General features: G+C 31.9%; 1 protein-coding gene across 4 annotated transcripts; it reads right to left on the bottom strand.

Annotated features, from left to right (window-relative positions):
• On the bottom strand, window positions 1–24,585 carry LOC143048533 (ciliary microtubule associated protein 1A-like). Of its 4 annotated transcripts, none has more exons than XM_076222247.1 (5): window positions 24,146–24,585; window positions 4,673–4,777; window positions 3,878–3,898; window positions 2,370–2,480; window positions 1–1,109 (listed from the first exon to the last, which is right to left on the bottom strand). In XM_076222247.1, exons 1-5 carry the CDS (start codon window positions 24,207–24,209, stop codon window positions 631–633), a joined length of 780 nt encoding a protein of 259 aa, XP_076078362.1. In that variant the 5' UTR covers window positions 24,210–24,585; the 3' UTR covers window positions 1–630. The 4 variants fall into 4 exon arrangements, with proteins under 4 accessions (XP_076078362.1, XP_076078363.1, XP_076078364.1 ...); XM_076222248.1 differs by lacking the exon at window positions 24,146–24,585 and adding an exon at window positions 16,137–16,288; XM_076222249.1 differs by lacking the exon at window positions 3,878–3,898 and having other exon boundaries at window positions 24,146–24,582.
• Between the last annotated feature and the right edge of the window lie 1,286 nt (window positions 24,586–25,871).

Genomic DNA, 25,871 nt, shown 5'->3' with positions numbered 1-25,871 from the left:
TTAAACAATCAAAAATAAAGATTTATTGTGTGTAAATAATGACAAAACAGAGAAGTCAAGAAAGACTATCAACTGATAATAATTAATACAGTGAGATAAATATCACATATATCACAGTTCATATTTGTATTATCCCCCCTTTCCAAGTGATAGCATGGTACAGCGTCTTTCGCATAACCACACCACTCTTTTCATGTATGAATACCAAGATTCTCCAAACAGTCAAGTCTATGAGTGAAATGTATTATTAAATTATTGTATATGACCTGTTTGATTGGCAATCAATAAATCATGATAAACACATGTAATTTCAGAAACTGAAATGAATTTTGAAATTCAGCCGAATCTTGTCAAGATTAGAAATTATTTGAGATCCCGAAGTCTTCTGAATACAGTTCCATTACGTGTAACATCGAATAATCATGACCTTCCTCTAATAATGCTTCATATGACTTTGCCATGATCACGAAAAATGAAGCAAAATTTACAGAAAAAATATATATATTTCGCAATACATAAAGTATCATTGTTTCAATCACAGGTTTATTAAAAGTTTATATGTCTGACAAATATCACATTAAACAAAATACTGATAGTAAGGATGTAAAATGATGTCTATTGCAACGTTTGTTAATCGCTCACATTAGCTAAAGGCATTACGGGCATTTGGAACTGTGAATGACGAACACCAATAGGATACCGGGGACTACTTGTCATATTAACCATACTTGGACTATAGGCACCGGGACCCGGTACAGAGTTGTCGTACTTTTCCGGTTTTCCTCGTCCCGATATAGAAAATGACGGTGGATTTTTCTTATTTCCGTTTTGGTTATTTGGAAAGTAAGATGCTGGACCAGGTGATTTAGCTAGATCTGCATTGAAATTCATATAAGAGCTTTTTCCCTGTATAGATGATGCATATCCTCCCCTTTGTCCCGGTACATTAGGTCCTATCGTTGATGGAAGGCTGTAAGCATTAGGTGACGGCGTGTAATCGATTCTTCGTTGTGTTGTTCTTGGACTTAATGAATATGCAGGGGCATTAATTTCCCTCAATGGTTTCCTGTCTGTACTGTATGCTCCTGGTCCTGGACTCACCCATCGTGCTGAAATGACCATTTATACTGACATTAGTAAATAGTAAATGTTAGTAAATTATATTCAGTGCAGATGTACAACTAAATTGTATGATTGAGTGTTTTATTATCTTGATTTATATATTTCATTACAGAAGTAAATATAAAGATTAATATTGTAAGCAAAACATTCTTGTAGTTTTTGTTTCTTAACCGAATAGCCTGTGTTATAAATGATACCTTTATATTTATAGATAAAGTACATTAATTTATCTAATACAATACCACATAAACTTAAATCAACCCGACTTTAATTAACATCAATGAAGACCAATCACAAGCTAACTTGAATTCAACGGTGTCAGAAAGGTTTATCATAGTATTTGTAAGCATATATTCATTAGAAATGGAAAATAACACTTTGAAAATGTGATGCACCGAAGCGCTTATTATTTTGATTTTGTATTTACATTGTGTCATAGATCAAATTTATTTGTTCAGTGTATGTTCACTTGTGTTTATATGTCTTCTGATTGAGTTAAGCCATTGCAATTGATATTTCATATTGTGGCTTTCTATGTTGTGATATTACACTCTTGTTTCGGGTAAGGGTGAATGTTGGTACTTAATAAAACGTTTAAACATGCTGCATTTGTTTGCACCGGTCCAAAGTCATGAATCTTATTTTCAATAGTTGTCGGTTGTTGATGTGGTTCATAATTGTTTCTCGTTTTTTATATAGATTAGACCGTTGGTTTTGCCGTTTAAATAGTGCACTAGTCATTTTTTTGGGGCCCTCTATAACGTACTGTTATGTGTGGCTCAAGGCCGCGTATTGAAGACCGTACTTTGTCCTACAGTGGTTTTTCTTTTAAAAATTGTGACTTGGATGGAGATTTGTCTCATTGGCACTCAAACCGTATCTTATCATATCTATACAGGCACGAAGAACGCTTCAAGCATATCAAACTGAAGTATTGGTTTATAAACTGCGATGTATATATATATTGTAAGTATGGATAGTACAAGAAATCTAGTGAGTTAAAAGGGATTTAAATGTATGCACGTGCCTGTCCCTGTGTGTGAACTTCAACAAAAATGTAATGTTATTTGGAAAACTTGATCTTGATGTCAGATCCTAGATATAACTTTTCATCAATATGTAATGTATTTTTGAGAACCGTATTCTTAGCTATAGATGTCCAAATCCTCTGTGCTTTACTCACAAGAAGATTTATATAAAAAATTTTATTTGATTATTTAATTTTTTAAACACCTATGTATACTCACTTGGTTCTTTGATACGACCACCAAAACTGTAACTTGGACCTCCTCCTCGCCCCTTGGAGGTAAATGAACTGTCAACGTTATAAGCTGGACCTGGACTAAAACTTTTATCCACTGTAATACACAGATTAAATATGATTACAGGAAATGTATATGTATTATATACGTATACGTAAAATATATATTATTATATATATGTATGTATAAAAGGAACTATAATAAATAAGATACCTTAATTATAACCTGGAATTACATAAACCTACCCGGGTGAGTACAAATATATGTGAATTTTGATGTGGTTGTTTGGTAAATATTACGAATTGACTATTATAATAAATGGTATTTTCAGTCATAAAGGGAATTGACTACAGGTATATAAGTCTTTCTGAATATATACGTGCATCAAAAATTTTTAATAACCATTGATCGAGCGATTTATTTAATATCCTTTTGTTTTCTATAATTTTCCCGTTTTAAGTGTGTTTTTTCCAGGTGTTAGTGTATGGTCTTAGTAATAATGCTTATGTTTGATACATTTAAAGATTACTTAATGGTACGGGTTTTTCTGATTGTTGAAGATCGCATAGTGCACTATAGTAAATTGTTTAAAACTCTTTTATCTGGCTATAAGCGAAGGAATCGAAAATAAAATAAGGTATTGTTGCAATTAAAAAAAACTGACATAAATGTCTTCTGTTCATTTAACTTATTCTCCCGCTTTTGTCAAGGTTCTTGGTATTTGACGATAAATCACTTACAACAAGTAATTAAAATGGATTCGTTCAAGCACCTAACTATACTATTGTCTTGTTGCGAGCTAAAATATACAAGGAAAACACATTGTACACGATGAGCTAATATAAAGAAAACTGGGAATCATCTGGATGTTTGCTGCTACTTAAAAAAGCCACAGGACAGATAGCAAACACTCACATACAAATTTCTGTAGATGTAGATGAACAATATATATGAACGTAAAGGCATTGACTAACAACCCCCTTTCTTTGATTCAAAATCAACCTTGACAACTTAGCGAGCATGTCATTCGTAGATTAGCACATTTGTTGTAAGGATTAAAACCTATATGTATTGGTTTTCAGACTCCGATTAATTTAAAATTCTTCGAAGCAATACTTTACGAAGACAATTCTTTATTTTGATTCTTTGTACGCTAAGTTGTCAAGATCGAGCTAAAAGATACTTAATAAAAGAAAATGCTATATATATAAAGTTTAAAAGATATGAGCGTACATAGCTTTCACCTGTAAAAATAAACTGAATTTAGTGGAAATTAAGTAAATAAAGAAACAAAGTTTTATATAACATTGAACTTGAAAGGGAATCAAACTGAATAGATATTATAGTTTATATTAAACAAAACTAGAAATTCAAAAACTTTCAGAGAAATGTAATCATATACAAACAAAAAAAATAAACGAAAACGAAAATAGTCATTCAGTAATATAATAATAGCTAGCTTAATTCTACTACTGGCACTCTGGTTACTTTACCCATGCGTTTGAATTCATTGGCTGAAATAAAGGTTATAATGAAGCAAAGTCAGAAAGAGGCTTTGTATATTATCATTATTAATGATGAAAGCCATACAAGATACCAAAGAATGAAAAATATAGATCCTCCAAAGAATTTACAGAACTGAAGCTGAGCCGAAAGCACTATATATTAACATTTTTGTTTTATTTATAGTAGATTCAGGATTTATCATACGAAATTAATTTCATGATATAATTAAAAAGATGGAATTTCTAAGCTTAAAATCAGTAAAATTAGTTGAGTTCCTTATTGATAGTAGTATAAAAATATCCCCAAAGTGAGCTTTATTTACAAAAGTATACAAACCATAGGCTAAAATATTGAACAAAGTATATTTAGTAACCCTGACATTCTGTGTCTGCTTTTGAGTGTCTTTTCATCTGGGGTGCATTTTCTTTAGATTAATTTCACTTTATATATATATATATATATATGAATAAAAGGAATTAGAGAATATGTGTCACCTGAATGAGACAGCAATCCACATAACATATTCAAATCACGAAAAAACACAAACAAATAAATGTTTCAGAATACGTTAAAACACGTTTATTTATCCTGAGTATTGACACCTACAATACCATTTCAAAAGTGTTAAAACACAAACAATAAGATCGAAAGAAGCAAATGAATACATGTAATAGAACTTTTAAAATATGGTGATATACTTCGTAACTTTGACAGGTGATTTTGCATTTATATATATTGATATAATACAAGCGGATACATAGAAGGTTTGTCAGAATACTTACAAAAATATCTCGATCCAAACGTAAATGAGGGTGCTCCTTTTTTTGTTACATCAACTTCTTTTGTACCTACTGTATTTGGTAGTAAATATTTTGCTGGTCCTGGACCTGAAAAGTACAAATCATGAATCCAATTTTTTATGGAAATATTCTTTATAAAGCACAAAGGTGTCAGTATTCACCTCAAAAACTAACAAAACCTTTGAATAGACTTATTAAGAAGGGATATAGTTACGATACTGTTGTCAGGTCATTAAAGATTGCATATTTTGGCGTTAATATTGATTCCCTTATAGGGTCTTTGCATCGGAACTAAACACATTTATTCAAAAACCAGTTGTTGGCATGACACGGGTTATGTTCTTCTCATATATGTTATGATGGTATGATACTAAACCCCTAACGGGAAGGATTGTGTCTGATGTTCATATGATGAAATCATAATCTTTCAGTCAGTTTAATTGAAGTCTGGAGCTGGCATGTCAGTTAACTGCTAGTAGTCTGTTGTTATTTATGTATTATTGTCATTTTGTTTATTTTCTTTGGTTACATCTTCTGACATCAGACTCGGACTTCTCTTGAACTGAATTTTAATGTGCGTATTGTTATGCGTTTACTTTTCTACATTGGCTAGAGGTATAGGGGGGGGGTCTGTTGTTAATTTCCAGTTTGGAAAAACTTCAGGAACTATCTAGTAGAGATATACTGTACATTTTGTTTTATAATTTTACAAATACTGCCCCCTAGGGCGTTTTTTATTAACAATAAAGTTTTGTATTGTATTGTATTATACTAATATATAATAGGTATACTAATATGTGAGTGCCAACGAGACAACTCTCCATCCAAGTCATAATTTGTAAAAGCAAACCATTATACATGTAGGTCAAAATACGGTCTTAATCACGGAGACTTGGCCCATACCGAACAGCAAGCTATAAAGGGCCCAAACAATGACTAGTGTCAAACCATTCAAACAGAAAAAAAAACCAGTCTTTTCTGTCTAAAAAAAAGAAGAAACGAGAAACACGTACATGTATGACCTCATCAACAAATGACAACCTCTGAACAACTTTTCATATAATAATTCTGTGTAAATATCAACGACCGATAATTAGAACCGGTGACTTTATCAGAATATAGTCGTTTAACTAGTTTTCAGATCTTACACTCCTTTGCTTAATTTCAGAAGAAAAAAATACACGTTGCAATCCCTTCTTTCACATTATCATTTGGATATGCCAGTCGTGAAGCTTTCACATATTTAGAGGTTTAAAAAAAAAGTCGTGAAGCTGTCACATATTTAGAGGTATAAAACAAAAACATATTGTTGTAACTGCATTGAGGGTACCCGTATTTTTTTTATCCTTTATGACTGACAATATCAGCTGACGTACAAGCTATTCAAAATGTATGTCATCGTACAGCAAGTACAGTGTCCAACCCAAGATGAAGAAGATGAGAAAAGACACGACTACAATTAAAACCCTATATTCTGTATAGTCGGGTTGAGTATCAAACAAAGTACATGTTTGTTTCCTACAATGACAGAAAACTAGGGATTTAAAGTTAATTTAAACCCAACGGAGGGAAGGTAAAAATATTTGAAAAACTAATTAACATTGTTGGTTAAATTTCATGCACAGTTTAAGTACTAATAATAATAAAAAATATATATATATAAAAAAAGAAGATGTGGCATGATTGCCAATGAGACAACTGTACATGTATGTTAGAGTTTTGTGTAATTTATCAAAAATTCTATGAGTTCGTAATTAAACTACTGTCATTCCTTTGAATAGAAACAAGACATTCTTAATTAGAAATTTGATCAATGAAAAATCCTGTCATAGACTCATTTGACCCTATGAACTATTCCCCCTTAACATTGGATATTTATAAACATGCACAGGTTAAGCTGAGATATAATGTACATAGTATCTGAGACAACCATGGTTAAAACAACTATATTCAAAAGAAATAGACTGATTCTCATTACACTAGAGGAATGAAGTTCCTTTATCTTTATATTGACATTAACTCAAGGGAAGAATATTATTTGCACAATGTTTCTGAAGGTTAATCCACTAGAATGCTTTTTAATGTCCTCTCAATTTTGAATTGTCCTTCAAAAGACAAATGTTATTTGCTTAGTTAAAAATACTAGATATATGTTATAGTTACTATATAAGTATGATCACAGCAACCCAAAAAGGCTTTCCAGTTATACAAATATACATTTATACATTTGTTTGTGACATTGATGATACATACGATAATGCATATGTATTTGATAAAAATTTAGACTTCGATATTCACAGTTTGAATCACTGTTATTCTTTCCAGTAGTGACCATGGGTTTCAGTTTGCCCGTTATTTGTACATGTACAAGAGATAGGACCAATCATTTTTGAACTTATTTCACGTCAATAATTTGCATCAAGTCTATCTAAATAATTTATCTTATTCGAGTCATAATCTCACAGCACCATGTTTGTGCTTTGAGGTTCTAATGATGTTCTGACCTATTTTAACTACTAGTGTATTGGAACTAACACAGGTGAAATCGAGCGTATCACTTTTAATTCTCAAATGTAATTCAGACACTTGATCACTTTTGTGGTTTTCATTCAGTAATATATAGTTAGATACACATGTATACAAAATAATATAAAAAAAAATATGTATCCTCGTTCACTTTTAAACGGTCCTACGCTAAATCAATAGTTCGAGTTCTATCAATTTTTTAATCAATTTGTATTTCAAGTTAGTTCCGTTTCTCTTCTGATAATCAGGTTCTCTTCAGACACATTTTCAAATGTGTTTAACATGTTTAAGTAATTTTCCTTGAAAGGCAGTTATACTGTTTATAATCTAGATAAGCTGTTCTATCACACAAATATCAAATTAATTCAGAGACCATCTTGGATCTAGCTTGGTTACAATGGTCTAGTAATCTTTATTGTCTGGTGTGATGGCGTGACGAACGATGGGTTACCAGGCCAGTAAAGTACATAGATCAATAGCCACCCACACAACGGTGGAATCAACTAGTGTTTTAATGTCTAAAAGTAGGCACAATTAAAGCAGTTGTTGTTTGTTATATCTGAATGTTTTATTTTGTCATTTAAAGACTCGGTTGTTATAGACAGATACTGTCTGTTAAAATCTATTCGCAACTGTTGGACGACTTAAATCTATATTGACATATACTGTGCCCATTGTAATAAAAGTACCTGCCCTCTAGATTTCTGTTGAATCCTTTTTTGTTTGTACTGTTGTCTAATGGACGTATACATCACATATGATTTTTATTCCGAACAATATATCATATGTACGTTATGTTATCATGTATGTTTGCAGGACCAACTGTTTGGATTTAGCTTCTATCAATAAGTTGGTTAGTTCGGCCTACGATTGATACAATAGCATTTCAGCAATTGTCAGAATGTTCTGTTTGTTCGGTTTACCTAATATTCAAAGACTGTCACCACACTGATCTTTTTCAAACGTTAATATGATTGATGCACTTGGAAAGTCGAAACGAATAGATGTATCTTACATCGAATTTTAAAGATCTTCCATATTTCAAGATAGTTTATCACTCAAAGCAATACTTGATGGAAAATGGAACAATGGAAAACTCTTATCTTCAAGATAAATTTTTAAAAAAGGTCAATTGCAAGAAGACTTAATTAAAGTTCTAAACAAAACAAAAAAATCAAAAGTAAGTAGGGAAAATTATAAGAGCAAAATGTAAAAATATTGTCTGAGAATTTTAAGGTGAAACTTGCACTGCATCTGAGAGTTTAATAACATGTTCAGTCACAACCTTCATTCTATCTAGATCGTGTAGTCTTGATCATAATCAAAAAGGTGTTTTATTTCACAATTACATGCAAACATCGAAATTCATTGAATATTGATAGCACTATTACAATTGCAACATTTTTATTACATGTTTTCAGTTAGCTCAGATTACAGTATTGTATAAAGAGTGACCTATAAAATGATTTTTCTTAATGAAACAGAATAATTAATTAGTTGAATCACTTCATTTAACACGTTTTTACTAGAAATAATCAATGTGTACACGTGTACTTACATGACCGATATCACAATGAACCGGAATATCTGACATTTTCATTTAATTTGTTAATTTTTTAATTTTTTTTTTTTCTATCTGACATGCTCTTCCTTTTAACTTAAAAAACAACAAAATGTTCTAATAACGTGCATAATTTTAATCTTAATATATAGCCCTTTACATGAATTAGTATGGATACACAGATTTAATGGATAAAAGTAAACGAGACAACAACCCAAAAACACTTATAACAAGAAGATATATAAGAGTCAACGTACAATATTTAACAAGTAAAATTAAGAATGGAAACGGGGAGTATATGAAAGATCAGAACAGAAAATAGCACAAGGTCACCAAAAAATCTTAAAAACAGTGAGAAAATAAGACATTTTTGAAAGCAGTGAAGAAATTCAATGAACTACCTCAAGCATGCTAATGTCATAGGTACACAAAGGGGGGATAACACTGTATACTAAAGTAGCTTTGAAATAACATAAAAAATACTTTATGATAAATTAAAAAGGTAACAAACTGTCTATCCCTGATAACACAAAAGTAAGAAAACTGTATTGAACGGTAGCAAACTTGTTTACTCCACTTAAGATATCGCGGTCATTGTAAACTTTAGCAATACTGTCGGTGTAATAAACAGAACATGAGAAGAACATTTGTATATGTGGAACAGCTGGTATGTAATGTTTTGTTTGAAATGTTATCCGATTATGTCTCCCATTAACTCTTTAATACAGAAGTCTTAATGTACAAAAGCTTCATAAAAGTTTTAAATCTTCAATGTCAAAAGTTGCTATCAACAAGTTTTATGTATAGAGAATTTTAAAATATATTGTCTAATCCTTGAAAAAATATTGTCGATTCAAGGTTAGAAGATAGGTATGGTTGTACACTTTAAACTTGAAGATTTCAATTTCTATTACTTCTTTATAGGATTTGTGAGTTAAAATTCATTACGTATTCTAATCGTCATTATTCTTAGTAACTGTTATGTTCTATAATACAGCATAGCGTAATAAAGAAGAAGAAATGTGTGGAATGACTTTGAAGGTTAAACGTCTTAAACGAACAATAAAAAAATTTCGTACATGTCATATGCTAATGATATGATACAAGATTAAGCAAAAGCTACTGCCCCGAAACAGTTTAATGTTAAATAGACCATACAGACAAACCTAGTATACTCACACAAATACAATCATGTTAAGTAATTCAAATAATCCTTAAACTTTATCTTGTAAATAGGGAGGTACAAAAGAAAAAGTGTGGCATCAATCAATAAGATAAATACCCAACGACAATTATAACCAGTACTACTATCCTTATTAACAGTAGAACTCTGCAGCATAAATACAGTTAGATGTGGTATGATTGCAGATTAGAAAACGATCACCCAGAGTTAATATGAAGTAGTATAGTAAAGTTTAGCCTTTTTAAACTGATTTTATAGTTCGTTCTTATGTGGTACTATTATACCACTGTCCCAGGTTAGGGGATGGTTGGGATCCAGCTAACATGTTTAACCCGCCACATTATATATGTATGTGCCTGTCCCAAGTCAGGAGCCAACACAGCATAAGTCACAAACTGCTAAAATCTGTTGCAAATGGCTTAGGTCAAAAGATCGGCACGAGGTCAAAAGAGTTTACATAAATGTATAAACAATGGACACACGTCACAAAGCTAAGAGTACTCGCAGTTTCTGAAAACTAGTTTCAAGCCAATAACAAATGATAAATAAATCATACATTGCATAAAGTAAATAATCTAGGTACTAATGTGAATAAACACAAAAGATTGTTTATTTTGTCCATATTGAATCTATTATGGTTATGTATTGTGTATTCAAATAAAACTTTTATGAAAGGTTTTCTTACAAAAATCTTCGTAATAAAACCTTTCTACGTGGAAAGTTACCTAACAACAAAATGAAGCTTAATATAGCTTTTACGTCTAAATTTGATGTGCAATTTAAACTTGGAGCTTATACTAACTATTCCGATTATTTGAAAATCAATTTCTGCCATTAAGAGTTTAAGAGTTGTAAAGACTTGTAGTTTGAATTTTATACCATAAATGAGGCAAATTAAAAGCTTTTCTTTAATTGTCGGAAATTCTAAAACTCCGAACAATACAACGCAGATAGTTTATGGACTTTCCTAACGGAAGCAAGTCTTGTACAAATATTTAATTGCAGAAACATGCCGCAACAACGATTCTACAACACTTATGATGGATTATAAATTGGCAATTTCTGAGTGGTACAAAATATATAAACACGAAGAAGCAGTTATAGTATAACATTTACAATCGAGAATGGTAATGTGGAATATGTCAAGGAGACAACAACCCGACAAAAGAGCAGACAACAGCCGAAGGCAACCAATTTGTTTTCCAACACAGCGAGAAAATCCCACACCTGATGGTGGTTCTCAGCTGGCCCCTCAACAAAATTATGCACTAGCTCAGTAAAAATGGAAGTCACACTAAACTTTATCCTTACATGGTAAATGAATGTGTGTGTATCTTTGTTTTAATGTTTTGTTGGTTGTCTGACTCATTGCTATAGATATTTAGGGATTATAACAGCAAACACAAAATCTTGTTACAATAACATGGTGTTCGTGATACATGCATGATTGAAATCTCATATCAACATGCATAGCATTGACATTATAAATCTCAATATGATGGCCTGTCTTTGTTCTGTGAAAAGATCAGATATTGTATGATTGCAATGAGACAATTAACAATCCCTGGACATTGGTGTAACAGCACAACATTCGTTGGTTTGTTCTGATATAATATCATATATTACATTTGAATAATAAGTCTTTGAACCATTACTGTTTTGTGTACAAGTAAATTTGTAAAAGGCACTGATCTGTTGATTTGTTTCGTAATCGAAATGTGTAATGTCAGTACGCGATAATCTTCGACTCAACTATGGGTTTCGGGTCTCCCTTTGTATACTACGCATAAGTCCCTATCGTTAGTTATGAGGCAAACAATCATGTACTTTAAGATATACAGTGTACAGTTTGTTTTGTCGCACCCAAAACAGTCTTGTTTACAGACTTCTTTATAAAGTTTTAACAATGACAGATCATGCGTCATGATATACTTATCATTCAAAGAAGATTGAAAATTATCACGTGACACGAAACTCTATGAATTGATAAGGAAGTTCTCACGATGTATATCAAAGGTGTAATAGTAAACAATAGTAAACAATGAAATATAGCATAATGAACCATGTTTGTGATATACATTGTAACATTACATATCTAAACGGTTTAAATAAATGTGCGTACTTTCCTTTTAGAACAAATCAAATTTGACATTATATTAGTTTTGTTTTGTTGCCTGTTAAAAACGTACAATGATCATACATTGGAAAAACATCTATAACTCGATGACGTGTATTATATTTTTTTCATTAATAAGTTACCGATACGCGGAATATTATTTTCCAATATTTGATATCAAAATTGGAATCTAAGCATACCAAAAGCTCATAATTGGGCAGTACAGTATATGTATCCAATAAATTTTGCAAAACATAATAATTTCATGCAAAGATAAAATCAGTAAATTGAATAAATAAATTAATAAATAAGTAAACGTTTAGCAATTAAATACTTACGACCACGACGAAGCGACAAATCCTACATAAAAACTGCGACTTCATAAAAATTTAGAAAATATACGGTATCATTGATGTGACATGTGGTATATGTAAAATGTAATCTTTGTTTATAAAAAAACGGGATCTTTGTAGAAGCGTAGAGAGGACGTAGTAGCATCGTGAAAGCAACGAACATTTACATTTTCATGCCGCTCATACCGCGACCTCACCACGATCTAAATTTATTTTAGATCGTGGTGAGCGTGGTGCGATCGTGGTCTAGTGGGACTGGCGCTTAAATGACGGATTCGTAAAGGAGAGTTGAAAATATAATACATGTCAATGCAAAATCAAGCTATATATATACGGGACGTTTATCTGGAGAATAATTGCAGTACAAAACCCATGTGCATTGTACTTTTGGTGGCAGGTTTCTATTATTCTCTACACTAGGACACCCTTACATTCATTCATAGAATTGAATTTAACATTGACTAACAAACTAAGTCAGTTAAGATTATTGCAAGCTAACACAAACTATTGAATATAGATAGACTATGAGACATGCATGGGCTGTCAACAAGTATTCAACTAGTTAGATTTACAAAGTTAACTAGCACTATATGTTATCTCAGCTGCAAAGACGTGTGTTCTAATTTGTATTAAGTTATAAAATGTTATAAAATTGGATCAAAAATAAATGTTCCTATAAACCGCGATGATTGATCCGTTGTCCAACGAAAAGAGTTCCCGCAAAACGGTTTACCATTGACATAGGGAAAGATCCTACTCAACTGAACCATTTATGGTTAATCTGAGGTTTATAACACAAAATTCCAGAAGTCTAAAAATCACGCATTAATGCAATTACGCTCTATTGGATTGATAATTGAGGAATGTCCAACCCAAAACGCTTTACCATTAAGATGGTTATTTATATTGATCCATGTACAAATGGTCCCTTCATTATCTAATAAAGCTCTAAATGGACTTTGAAATACCATTTCACTTGCTCAGCCAATCTATCATATTTATAAAATAGTGTTTACTTAGTCCTTAAATGTTAATACAATACCTTGGGATATGAATTGAATATATTTAACTTTGTTATATGTTACATTGAATGTGAACTTAAATGTTAATTTATGTTTACCCTTTAATATAATCTATTGATAATGGTTTAATGTAAGTATAGGTTTAACAGGGTTGTTTTTAATTGAAAGTGTTGTGTTGGCAAAATCTAGTGTGAAATCATAACTGTATACAGGAACAGTATAACACCAGAATCAAGTATCAGTCTGTGTCCATATAAACAGTATAACACCAGAATCAAGTATCAGTCTGTGTCCATATAAACAAGGAGATGTGGTATGACTGCCAATTAGACAAATCTCCACAAGAGACCAAATGACACAGAAATAAACAGCGTTAAGTCATCGTACAGTCTTCAACAAATATATATACTCAGCTAAAAATAGGCCTCGAAATCACAAATGGGAAACAATTCAAACGAGAAAATAACGCCCTGATTGATGTACAATAAAATGAACAAAGAACAAATATGTAACACCGCAACAAACGACAACCACTGAACTACATGCTCCTGACTTGGGAAAGCTCATACAGGCAGAATGTGGCGGGGTTAATAGTCCACGGATTCCCCATTCGCACTCTCATTTTCTATGTTGTGTGGACCGTGAAATTGGGGTAACTCATGTGTACTAAGTTTCAAGTTGAATGGATTCCATCTTCATCAAAACTACCTTTACCAAAAACTTTACCTGAAGCTGGACAGAAGGCCGAACGGACCCACAGACCAAAAACATAGTGCCTCTAGCATGACAGAGTGTTTAATATTAGAATAACTTAAAGTATAATACAAAATAGAAAACTGACAGCCCGATTGTTGATAAAAAGAATAGAACAGTGTCAACAAATAAGCGACTATCTATTTCATTAAACATTGGCAACAAATCTCTGCTTTCAAAATATTAAAGATACATGCAAGTTCTTAATGGCGAATGCCTTTTATGACTGTATATGGTTAAAAAAAATCGTGCATCTATAGTATCTTTGAAAAAAAGCCAATTGCATCGATTTAACCGAATAAATCATTGTACTTAATACAAACATATATGTTTATTTAAAAAGTACGCGTGCATGACGTCACTCGTATTTAGATTGTATAAAGTCCAAGAAAGCACATTCTCTTTTTTCCGACGTAGTCGGTATAGTTTCGCTTTGTGCCCTTTGAACTTAAGGACGCTTAACTATAGCAACAGAATACGCATGCTCGAAAATCCTTTCTGGGATCGGACAAAATGCTGTCATGGTGGGTGATTTGGTTGTGTTTGAAAAAACGTCTCGTTAATTATATCGTGATGGAAAGCAAGTGAAAAACTATAAATATTTGACTAGATCTTACAAAGATTTATATTTTTATTAAAATAATTGTTTCTCCAATAGCTCTTTGCATCCGTGACAGCTGTTTATTCGGGACAATTATATAATTTTTAATGTAAACTTTGTTGGACTTTTAGAACGCACCTACGCATGTGAGATCTCCGCGGGGTTTCGGTGAATGTAAACAGAAAAATACGAGGACCGAGAATACTGAACACAAGCAGAGAAAACGTTATTTAAATGGTATCTTTGTGCTTCTAAAGGTTATCGAAATGACAGTTTTAAACATATACTCAAATTTAAATACGTCGGATATCTTTTTTAAAGATAGTTCTTGTTTTCTTGATACTTACAACGCACTTCTGAAAATCATCTTGAACATGTCAGTTACTATGAGATATAAAAGTCTTATATACTCGGGAGGTTTAGTATTTTGAAATCTGATTTATATACTAAAGTATTTGTTTTATCCTTCCGTTACATAGTATCAGGGAAACAGTCTTGACTTTACATGTCCTTATCGATTTCTTCTTGCATTGATACACATACTTAAGAATTGGGACGCTACACGCGAATTTCATCTCCAAAAGGCTCATCGGTGATGCTCGAATCAACAATATTGAAAAGAATTGGGACGCTACACGCCAATTTCATCTCCAAAAGGCTCATCGGTGATGCTCGAATCAACAACATTGAAAATAATTGGGACGCTACACGCGAATTTCATCTCCAAAAAGCTCATCGGTGATGCTCGAATCAACAACATTGAAAAGAATTGGGACGCTACACGCGAATTTCATCTCCAAAAGGCTCATCGGTGATGCTCGAATCAACAATATTGAAAAGATCAAATGCATTTCTAAGTTGAAAAGTACTGAGGACCCCAAATTCCGAAAAGACGCTGTCAGGAGCCTCTGGCCTTTGTTAGTCTTGTATTATTTTAATTTTAGTTTCTTGTGTACAATTTGGAAATTAGTATGGCGTTCATTATCACTGAACTAGTATATATTTGTTTAGGGGCCAGTTGAAGGACGCCTCCGGGTGCGGGAATTTCTCGCTACATTGAAGACCTGTTGGTGACCTTCTTCTGTTGTGTTTTTTTCTATGGTCGGGTTGTTGTCTCTTTGGCACATTCCCCATTTCCATTCTCAATTATATATTATATATATATAGTTAGAAGATTTAAACGAGAGACGGAAGAACGGTGACGCAAGATACCAAAGGTATATCAAAACTGCCAATGCAATGGCCGTAAACAAAAAAAGACACTAATAAGGTCGAGTCTACAAAACAAAATACAAAATACTAAAGACTTAAAGTAACATAAACGCACTTACATTTCGTCGGCTTCTGGACCAGTGGTTCCATTTTAAAGAACCGTTGTCGCGGCATGATGAAGTGATGATTTATTCCTTTTTATAAATTTTAATTATATTTATCAAGACATTTTCACATGTAACTTATTCTGCCCTTCAGCTGCTAATAGAAGTGTTACACAATGTTACAATTATTCTGACCCTTCTGAATGAAAATTCTAAAAGAGGTTCTCTAAGGGACCAAAATACTTTGAAAATCTTTTGAACAGCACATTTTATCTAGGCATCAGTTTTGTCTTCGTGTATTTTCAACAGGAAATGAAAGTGAAACATTTACATTACGACGCAATTGTTAGGAACTGTTTAAAAGTGTCTTGAACCCTTTCTGGTACCCTCTTATGTTATATTAGCATATTAAATTTTGGGTATAGTCCATAATTTAGTTAGTTACCCGATAAGTTGTTGAATGCCATGAAAGAGTTGAACTGAAAGATAAACAAAGAGAACTCCCGAACAGAAACGAGATGATAACCTAACTGGGTACCGTTCTTTGTGGTTTGTACACCCTTTAAAAAGACCACAACCGTGATGACTTTATCTCTACCACTTATCCATACAATTATTGATATATGATAATAATTATGCTATAATATATATGTAAGTTTGACGTACAAACATTTAAATAAATATATACATTGTATGTTATCACAATTGTTTACTAGATTTTGATTTATTTGTAACGTTTACAAGTGTTTCGATGGTTCGTCGTCTCAGGTTAAGCAGGGGTCTATGGTTCTATTATTTACCATATGATGACGCTAATCAAAAGAGGAAAACTAGGATTATAATGTTTATATATTTTTCCTATAAAGGCAGTTCTAAGGGAATGTCCACCTACATATAGACCGTGATAGAAATCTGTGTTCATATTGTCAGTTCAATTCACACTTTATACTAACGCATAACGTCTACATGTATTCATATATCAGACGAGATAAACGAGTAAACTCTATGAAATGATGTATATTCTAGAGAACAGAGCGACGAAAACCCACGAAAGGGGGTGCTGAGTCTCTTATTATTTCAAATTAAGAAAATATTATTACCCGATTGTTTTTTTTTTTTTTTTTTTTTTTTTGTAGTATTCAATACAATGCAGAGCTGCTTATCAATGAATTGTTAGCTATTGTATACTTAAACTTTCAGGTACAAAAAACGAAAACCATTTACCTAAATGCATTAATTATGTAAAACCCCAGTTTCTTATGTGGTTGATATGTAATGAGATCTAACAAGAACATTCTTTTATTGGGTTTAAATAGAGCAAAAACTCTGTTTGTCCTGAAAACATTTAAATGTTTGTAAAGAGATTGATGATGTTTATAATGTTGTGAATACACGGTATAGGATGGGAAAGAAATATTCGTGCAACCAATTCAAAAGTTTGGTATGATACAGGAATATATACACATACTATAAATGAACTCTAGTTTCACTGTACTTCCAGTGGTTACAAGTAAACTTGGTATATGCATATTTACACGAACAAGATAAAAAGAAGACAAAATGATGCTTGATTTTAAAAATAACAAAAGGCGGAATAACACACTGACAGTATAGTCCAGGAGCTACATTGTAAGTCCAATATTTTTGGACAATTGATCACTTTATGGTAAAGGCATGAAACTTTGCACAGTGTTAGTTATGATGAGTACGGTCACACGTATTGAACTAAATTTTATTAAAACAACAACTCTTTTTTTTATTCTCTAAAACAAACATATTCTGACTAACTGTTTTAAAAGTACTTTACAACAAATTAAGTTAAAATGTCACTTATCGAAGATTCAAAAACATGTACGAAAACTAAAAAACTAAAAGTCATACTGCAATTTAGACCTTTGTCATTACAATTAAAACGATACTCATATGTAATGTCTTTTACTTCCATATTTTTTTCGAGTGTTTTAAATTAAAACGTGGGTTTTTTCTCCCCAGATTTGGCTTAATATTTATCTTCCATGTTCGATAATTCTGATAGAAATTAATGACCATTTATTAAATATAATTCAAACACTGATTTGTAAATATTCGTCCCGGTCTGTAGTTCTATAGAAGTTCAAACAGGTGTCATGGTTTATTAATGATGTCACAACTGATATAGTTTCTGTGTAAATGTCGTACATTTTTAATACGTTATTTCATTGCTGTAATTATATGTCTATTATTTAGTAAGCATCTCTTTAAATACTTTGGAATTCGTGAGAAAGAAAGGGTTTGATGTCTCCTCCTTGGTTTATAAAGATGTTTTTGCCAATTGAAAGAAAAACTTAAGAAAAATTTCAAGATAAATTATACATTAAATGTTTTGGATGTCCGTTTGACTCTGTGGGAGGTTCGTATGACTGTTTGGGATAAAACATATATTGTGACTGCTAGGGATGTAAATACAGTCATTGCAAGGCGTGAAGTCTGTTTTATCGTATAAAATTTTATTTACTGCGGTGCTAGGTACATGTATGTAAAGACGCAGCCATGTCTGGTCAGAGGAGATGCCCACCGTACTCAGCTGACCGTTTTACGTTAACGGTTGTCAAAAAATTCTTCGAGATGTACATACACAGCCAGGACATGACGGAGTAGATATTTGTTTGTTTCATTTTACCGTATATATAGAAAGATTAACTCATCGATGATGAACAAACGCAGCCATGACAGGGCGGAGTGACTGATGATGGGTTTAAACGACCTTGACTGGCTATACAGCCCTCGCACAGTCGATATTGAATGAGTAATACACACTTAAAAACATGCACAGTTCAAAACTCAAAAAGGGCACAAATTACAACTTTATTATCCAGATCTGCTGCGGGTGACCAGTCCAGGCACAAGTATTGTGTGTACATGGCTAGTCTAGATAATATGACAATCTTAGCGGGAAATGACAACATATTTGAAAGTGTTAAGATTTTGTCTGTTCACTTGTTTTCATACGAATAGCTCAGATGCTAGAGTGTTTGTTTTTGAGATTCGACCAGTATATACATTTTTTTGCTTTTCAAAACAGAATTTTCTTTTTACTCAACAAAACGTAACGTGGTGTGTACATGCATGAAATACATATTCGAACACAGTTAAAACATCTATTCTTTCAAACAGTATTATCAAAAGTTTGGTGAAGTTTCAAAGAGCTTGCCAGCTAACCTATTCTTTTATACTATTATAAAGGAGTGGAAGAATTAAAGTATATGGATATAATGACACGCATTCCAGTAATAAAACATTTAATTGTATTTATTTGTGCCTCAATTCACATTCAATTACAGGTCATTATACTGAATAACAAAAATAGTTTCAAATCTAATCCTAATCATAAACCTTTCACTGTAGCCTTTGATTTCTAGATCTTAAGAATAAATAATGCGGGTGTTCAAAATGTAGGTCTAAAAAATTAACTGGTATCATATATACCGTGCTCAAGGCTTATCAATGGTCCTAGATTGAATATTACGGTCTATATATATATATATATATGCATCTGTTGTATAGTTGTCACTGACTCAGACGTACTTATAAGATCTTATAAATATAATTATTTTCTGTGACTGTATATTACATCAATTTGTAGGATCCTTTACTATAGATAATTTAGCTGATCTGTAACAATAACATCTCCATACCTTCTATATCATGTACTGTAGTACGCCGCTAGATTAAAACTGACGAGGAAAGGTATCACACGGCCAGCGAAAGCTCTTTTTTTTAGAGCCCAGGTGGTCGTGTGGTCTAGCGGGACTGCTGCAGTGCAGGCGATTTGGTGTCACGATATCACAGTAGCATGGGTTCGAATCCCGGCGAGGGAAGAACCAAAAATTTGCGAAAGCTTAGCAAATTTACAGATCTAACATTGTTGGGTTGATGTTTAGACGAGTTGTAAACATCAACCCAACAATGTTAGATCTGTAAATTTGCTTTCGCAAACTTTTGGTTCTTCCCTCGCCGGGATTCGAACCCATGTTGTATATACATTATGTACACAGCCATGTATCACCATCATTGATGGAGATCCGATGGATACATCTGTTGTAGGGTTGTCACTGACTCAGACGTACTTATATATATATATATATATATATATATATATATATATATATATACTAGTCTTTTATTTCGTAAGCATGTCTTTAACAACAGGGCATGGATCTATAGAGCCTAAAAAAGTCGGGAGTAAAAGCAAAATAAAACATCATGGATGTGTCATAAACATTAAATTCCCTAAATCATTTCGAAATGACATAAGACACCCATGGACGAGATTCCTGACTTTGGACAGCTTCATAAATTAAACCATGTACCGTATATTTTAAGACTAATAATTAGTTTCATTATATAACACCCTTCAAAATTCTAATCTAGATCACTGGAATAACAAAAGTTTAGAACATACACCACAAAATCAGTATAGGATTTTTTTTTTTTTTAAAGATTCCAACGTATTTCTTATATCAATAATAGAAAATAGCAGTTTTGAATTGGTGTAAATCTCCCAAAAGGTGAAAAGTTAAAACTAATCAAAGAAAAACCATATCCTGCACCCAGCAAAATAGTGGACCTAGGAACTAATCATGTGATTTAAGGTCGATACATGTATTTTGACAAAATATGCCTCTAACATCAATACCAATTCACGTACGAAAAGTGTATTAAGTACTTATTCGTGAATGACTTTAGATTCCAGATCAAAAGCAAAGGAAGCTCTAAAGGGGTTCGTCATATGATACTAGAGAATTCGTACATGTTACCATAACAATTCATTGTTTTGTTACTCTGTTGGTATAGATTTGAACGAAAAACTGTCGGAAACAAAACCTTTCCGCTGGTCTTATAAATATAATAATTTATGAAAGAAAACGTGCAAAAATGTAAAATATTAGATTTATATAGACAGGAAACGATTACTATGAATTTATCTTTGTATTCATTCGCCATGTAGGTATTAATGTATTGTATGCTTTTAAATCCAAAATATATCTTATACATATACACCCTTGGCGTAAATCTTACATGCATTATATTGTGTTACATAATAACCCTATACAACAGTGAAGCTGAATTATTTATACGACGAGGAATAATACCAAGCATGATATTGCATTCATTCCGTTAAATATTATATTATACCTATGTCGGATATATATCGGAAAGTGGTTCATACAAGTCGTGCTCTTATATAATGCATTCTTTTTGCGTTAGAAAAGAAAATACTTAGTACAAAAGGACCCTTTTTAAGACACATTTCGTGCAATAAGGCACCCCTATTAAGACAGAATAAATAAACAGTTGCTGTAATCATGGCAAACACAAAACTATGATAAACTCTCCAAAGCACATCACACAAAGCCAACGTGCTATAAACAAAACGAAATATTCTGTCAAACGATGCGGTTATGTAATGTTTTATTTTCAATGCATGGTAATTGATGTACCATTAACTTCATCGATTGACAAAGGCTTACAATGAATAAAATACTTCTGATCTGTAATATTTTAGAAAAAAAATATTTATTACCCTGATCACTGATCATTGGTTATTGATTGTTTTATGTTCAGCAGTGGCAGATATGCAATGCATGATCAGGTCAAGAACAAATTACAAAAACATACAAAAAGTCCAGTCATGTATGTAGTATAGGTACAGAATTTAGCCTTGCAGCAGACTAGAGTATCTCAACACGAGACATCGGATTTAACGTCCCCATTCCGACCGGACGTGGCTGTGTATTTATACATCCCGCACAACTAAACGGGCGCCTCTCTAGGGAAGGGTTTCAATGCCGGTCAAAAGAGGACCAACCAACAGTTGCCATATTTCTATTATCCACTCACCCTTATGAGGCCCATAATTTAATATCATAATAAACATATGTGCTTAGTTTCAAATTGGTGTGACCACTACTTCATGACACAAAACCTTTAACCAACAAAACTTTAACCTGATTCGGAAGGGCTGACCTAAAGACCGGATATATAATGTTCCTATAATATCGTAGGCGAGAAGCATGAAACATCTCTTGTGAAAAAAGAATAGAAGTCAACTTTTTAATAAGTTCGATTCATTAATAGATATCCCTAATATGTATATGTGTCACTTTAGAGTATCAAACTTTAATGAGAGAATCCAAAAGACTTATTCCACGATATGTAAATGTTCTAGAATTATCGGTTCATAAGAAATATTCCGGCTTTGCTTCAGCAACTTTACGTAAATTGAATAATTTCTACAACAAAAAACTGTAATTTAGACAAAAAAAAGTATATTAATAGAAGGAACTTGAAATATCTGCGAAAAAGCTAAGGCTTGTCAAAAAGGCTTACATGAATAATTCCGCCGAAGTAGTTTCAAAAGAAGTCATTAAATAATTGATTAATTCATTAACTTACTAGTGAGAATAAGAGTTAGTCGCGTTGAACTTGACTGAGAAAGGTAATACATGCAATTAACCCCATATAAAGAACTCTATGGAAACGACTGCAACAAAACGTTAACAACTCCACTGTGAAAACATAAATAATATATGACCATTGTAAAACCTCAGATATATGATATTTTCTATAATTCTTTCTTCACATCAGGGTCTATTTCAATACGTGTATGCTACAAGGACCAAACAAATATCATATTGATATAATGTTGGTTGTTTCGAGGAATTGCATTTTTATATGTACGATTCCTTGGAAGTTTCAATACAGTGGTTGTCGTTTGTTTGTGTGGTTTATAAGTGTTTCTCGTTTTTATATAGACTAGAGTGTCTGGCCATTGATTTTAATGTTGGAGATGTTTTACACTTGTCGTTTCTCCCTAATATAGCTTGCTCTTCGATACGAGCAAAGTTTATACTTTGACCTATCATTGTTTGCTTTTAACACATTGTGAATTGGATGGAGAGTTGTATCATTGGCTCTCATACCACATCTTTTTATTTATAATGACAATTGACGATACTATGAAACTTTAAGCAGTTTGTTTGGTTTCTTAGTTCTATTGTTTACTTACTATATCTTAAGTGTGTAGTTAGTTCTTCACATGATAATATAGATAGTAATAATCATTTTTAAAATTAGACTTTTATTTTAAACATGCAGTTATAAACAGGACTGGAAACATCAAATTTTATATGAATTCATACATCAATATTTATGTTTACGTAAGAAGTCAAGAACAGTAATATATATAGGAATAAACATAAATTATATCCAAGTTTTTATTATTAATTGTGTTTATTTACAAGACAGTTTCGTTTTTGTAGAAGGACACTCTTCGATCGGTTTATTGTATACATATCTCCTTTCAATATAAAACACTTCTACTCTCAATAGTTAAATATTTAAAACAAGTTATTTGTCTATGGACACTCGTTGTCACGAGATGATAAATGTTCAATACGGGTGTTTAAATCTATTTCTTGTCATTTTAATTTTAGTAAAACATTCAGTATATTTTAACGATTAGACCTTAAATGTGTAAATAAAAAGTTCTAAGTTTTTTATAATTTGAATAACAGAAACTCTGCAGGGCGTATAATATTTCTATTTATTTTTTGTTTTTCTCTAGCAGCGGTATGCAGTTTCAAAAATAAAATTACTATTTGATTTTTATGGGGAGGGGGTAGGATGAAATTTGAACAGGCAAAACAAGAGTTTTGAGCAAAAAAAATGGGCAGGATGACAATCTATGTAAAAAAGGGCAGGATGACAATCTATGTAAAAAAGGCAAGATGACAAACTATTAAAAAGGAAGGCAGAACCACAAACTAGTAGAGTGAAATATAAAAAGGCAAGATAGAGATCACCCCTACCCCAAAAGTTGTTAAAAAAATATACATACAACACATGTGTACACAAGATGTTTGGTTCTCTATTTGAAGTTATTATCGTAAGTTAGATTTTTACCAGCAGTTTGAATACTTTTAATTTATATTTAATATCAAATTGATCAGAGGTTAATTAACATAAATCTAGACAATACTAACCTGTGTATTCAGCCTGGATCATAACCTTTTTCCTCTGTCCATTTTCTTCAGCCCCTGGTGCCATCTTGGATACTGCTCCAGATTAAATATTTTAATATTTTTCACCGAAAAAGTATTCAACAAATATAATTAAGGTATAATCTAAATTCCCAGTTGGCTGTTTCACTTATTTTCTCGAAATGTCACATGAAAATAAAATTATTAATCATTTATAACCTATTTTGCTTTTAATTACAAACAGTAAATTAGGTTTGAATAAGTAATAATAATTCCTGACACAAGCCCTGTTTCTAAGGACGCGAGTACATGATGTATTGAAGTTGATGTAAGGATTCTATGAACAAGGCACTCTCACTCTAGCGTGGACTATTCATTGTCATTCCACAGAAATCGGAGTGTAAAATACATTTCAGATATCGCTGTCGATGTATTTAAATACTGAATAAACTGTAAAAGTTGGCAAATGTTTGTATCGGTAATTTCTTAATCTTTCACCGATCAACAACTGGTATTGATCTCATAAGTAAAAATCCAATTATTTATATTTAAAATTTAAAACTTAACCTCTTTAAATTAAAATACGATTTATATAACTCTTTCCTAAAGTTTTTCTGCTTTCGTGTAATTTAAAGTGTCACATACGAAGCTTTTTTTTTTTTAGTTTATTAATTATCACTCAAAAACAAACTAATATGCACAAAAGGCATTGCACCACTAATGATCATTTTTATATTAAGTATTATATTTCATGAATTGAACCAGTCAAATTTGATGACTTAAATGAGAAAGTTATTTTATTTGATACCCAAATGAACTGCAATAACTGTATAATAACATGACACAAATCAACTCAGCGAGCGGTCTAATCAGATTATTGGTAAAGTTGTAACTATTTACGCTCAACTATTTTGACATGCGTGTATATGAAGTGAATTTATAATTCAACATAGTTACTTGATAAGTATATAGAAAACTGGCAAAATAGAATATTGACACAAGATGTTGGTAAAAAATTGCGGACTTATAAATTGTTTGAAGACAGTTATGGAAGTGAATTATATTTATCTAAAAATGTATCTTAATATAGATATAGAAGTGCTTTTGCTTTTAGCTGCGGAGTAGCTCCGTTGAGAATTGAAATAGGGCGATATGAAAATAAAAAATGTAGACGAAAGAGTGTGTTTTATGTGTAATGATAACATAGAAGACGAAAAACATGTAATACTATCATGCCCTTTATATGCAGATCATTTCTGCTTTTGTCTATATAGTGAAGCTATGAAATATAATGTAGATTTTAATTGTCTGATGATGATATTAAAATTTGTTTATTTATTTAAAAACCATAAAAAACATTAATTGTTATGATATGGTTGCCAAAACCTGCTTTGATATTTTAAGTAGAAGAAATACCTTTTTATATTCTTAAAATGAAATTATTTTAATAATCGTATGTAATTTAACTAGTTTTATATAGAAATTGTTTTACAGTCTCTCATAATTCTTAATATAATGGTACTTGTATTTTATATTTGTGTATAATTGTCTGTTTTATATTGTGTATATACTCTGTATGTACTGTATATTTATGTATTGCAAGTAGTGAGAGTAAAATATTGAATCTGAATCTATTGAATCTAGTTAATTGTGTACCAATTCTTATAGTCGGGCTCGCTGTAATTACGAGGTTGTAATAACAAAAAATATACTAATCCATGTCAAATTC

This window comes from Mytilus galloprovincialis, chromosome 10, assembly GCF_965363235.1.
Source record: "Mytilus galloprovincialis chromosome 10, xbMytGall1.hap1.1, whole genome shotgun sequence".
In the NCBI taxonomy this organism is placed as follows: Eukaryota; Metazoa; Mollusca; class Bivalvia; order Mytilida; family Mytilidae; genus Mytilus; species Mytilus galloprovincialis.
The sequence above is the reverse complement of the archived record's forward strand: the minus strand, read 5'-3'. Positions and strand labels throughout refer to the sequence as shown.

What these genes read in the sequence shown, in the direction of transcription:
- LOC143048533 (XM_076222247.1), bottom strand. Translation starts at nt 24,209, where the DNA reads ATGGCACCAGGGGCTGAAGAAAATGGACAGAGGAAAAAGGTTATGATC. An exon ending in GATCCAGGCTGAATACACAG is followed by an intron (nt 4,778 to 24,145) that starts GTTAGTATTGTC and finishes TGTACTTTTCAG; the next exon opens with GTCCAGGACCAGCAAAATAT. An exon ending in TGGTCGTATCAAAGAACCAA is followed by an intron (nt 1,110 to 2,369) that starts GTGAGTATACAT and finishes TGGTCATTTCAG; the next exon opens with CACGATGGGTGAGTCCAGGA.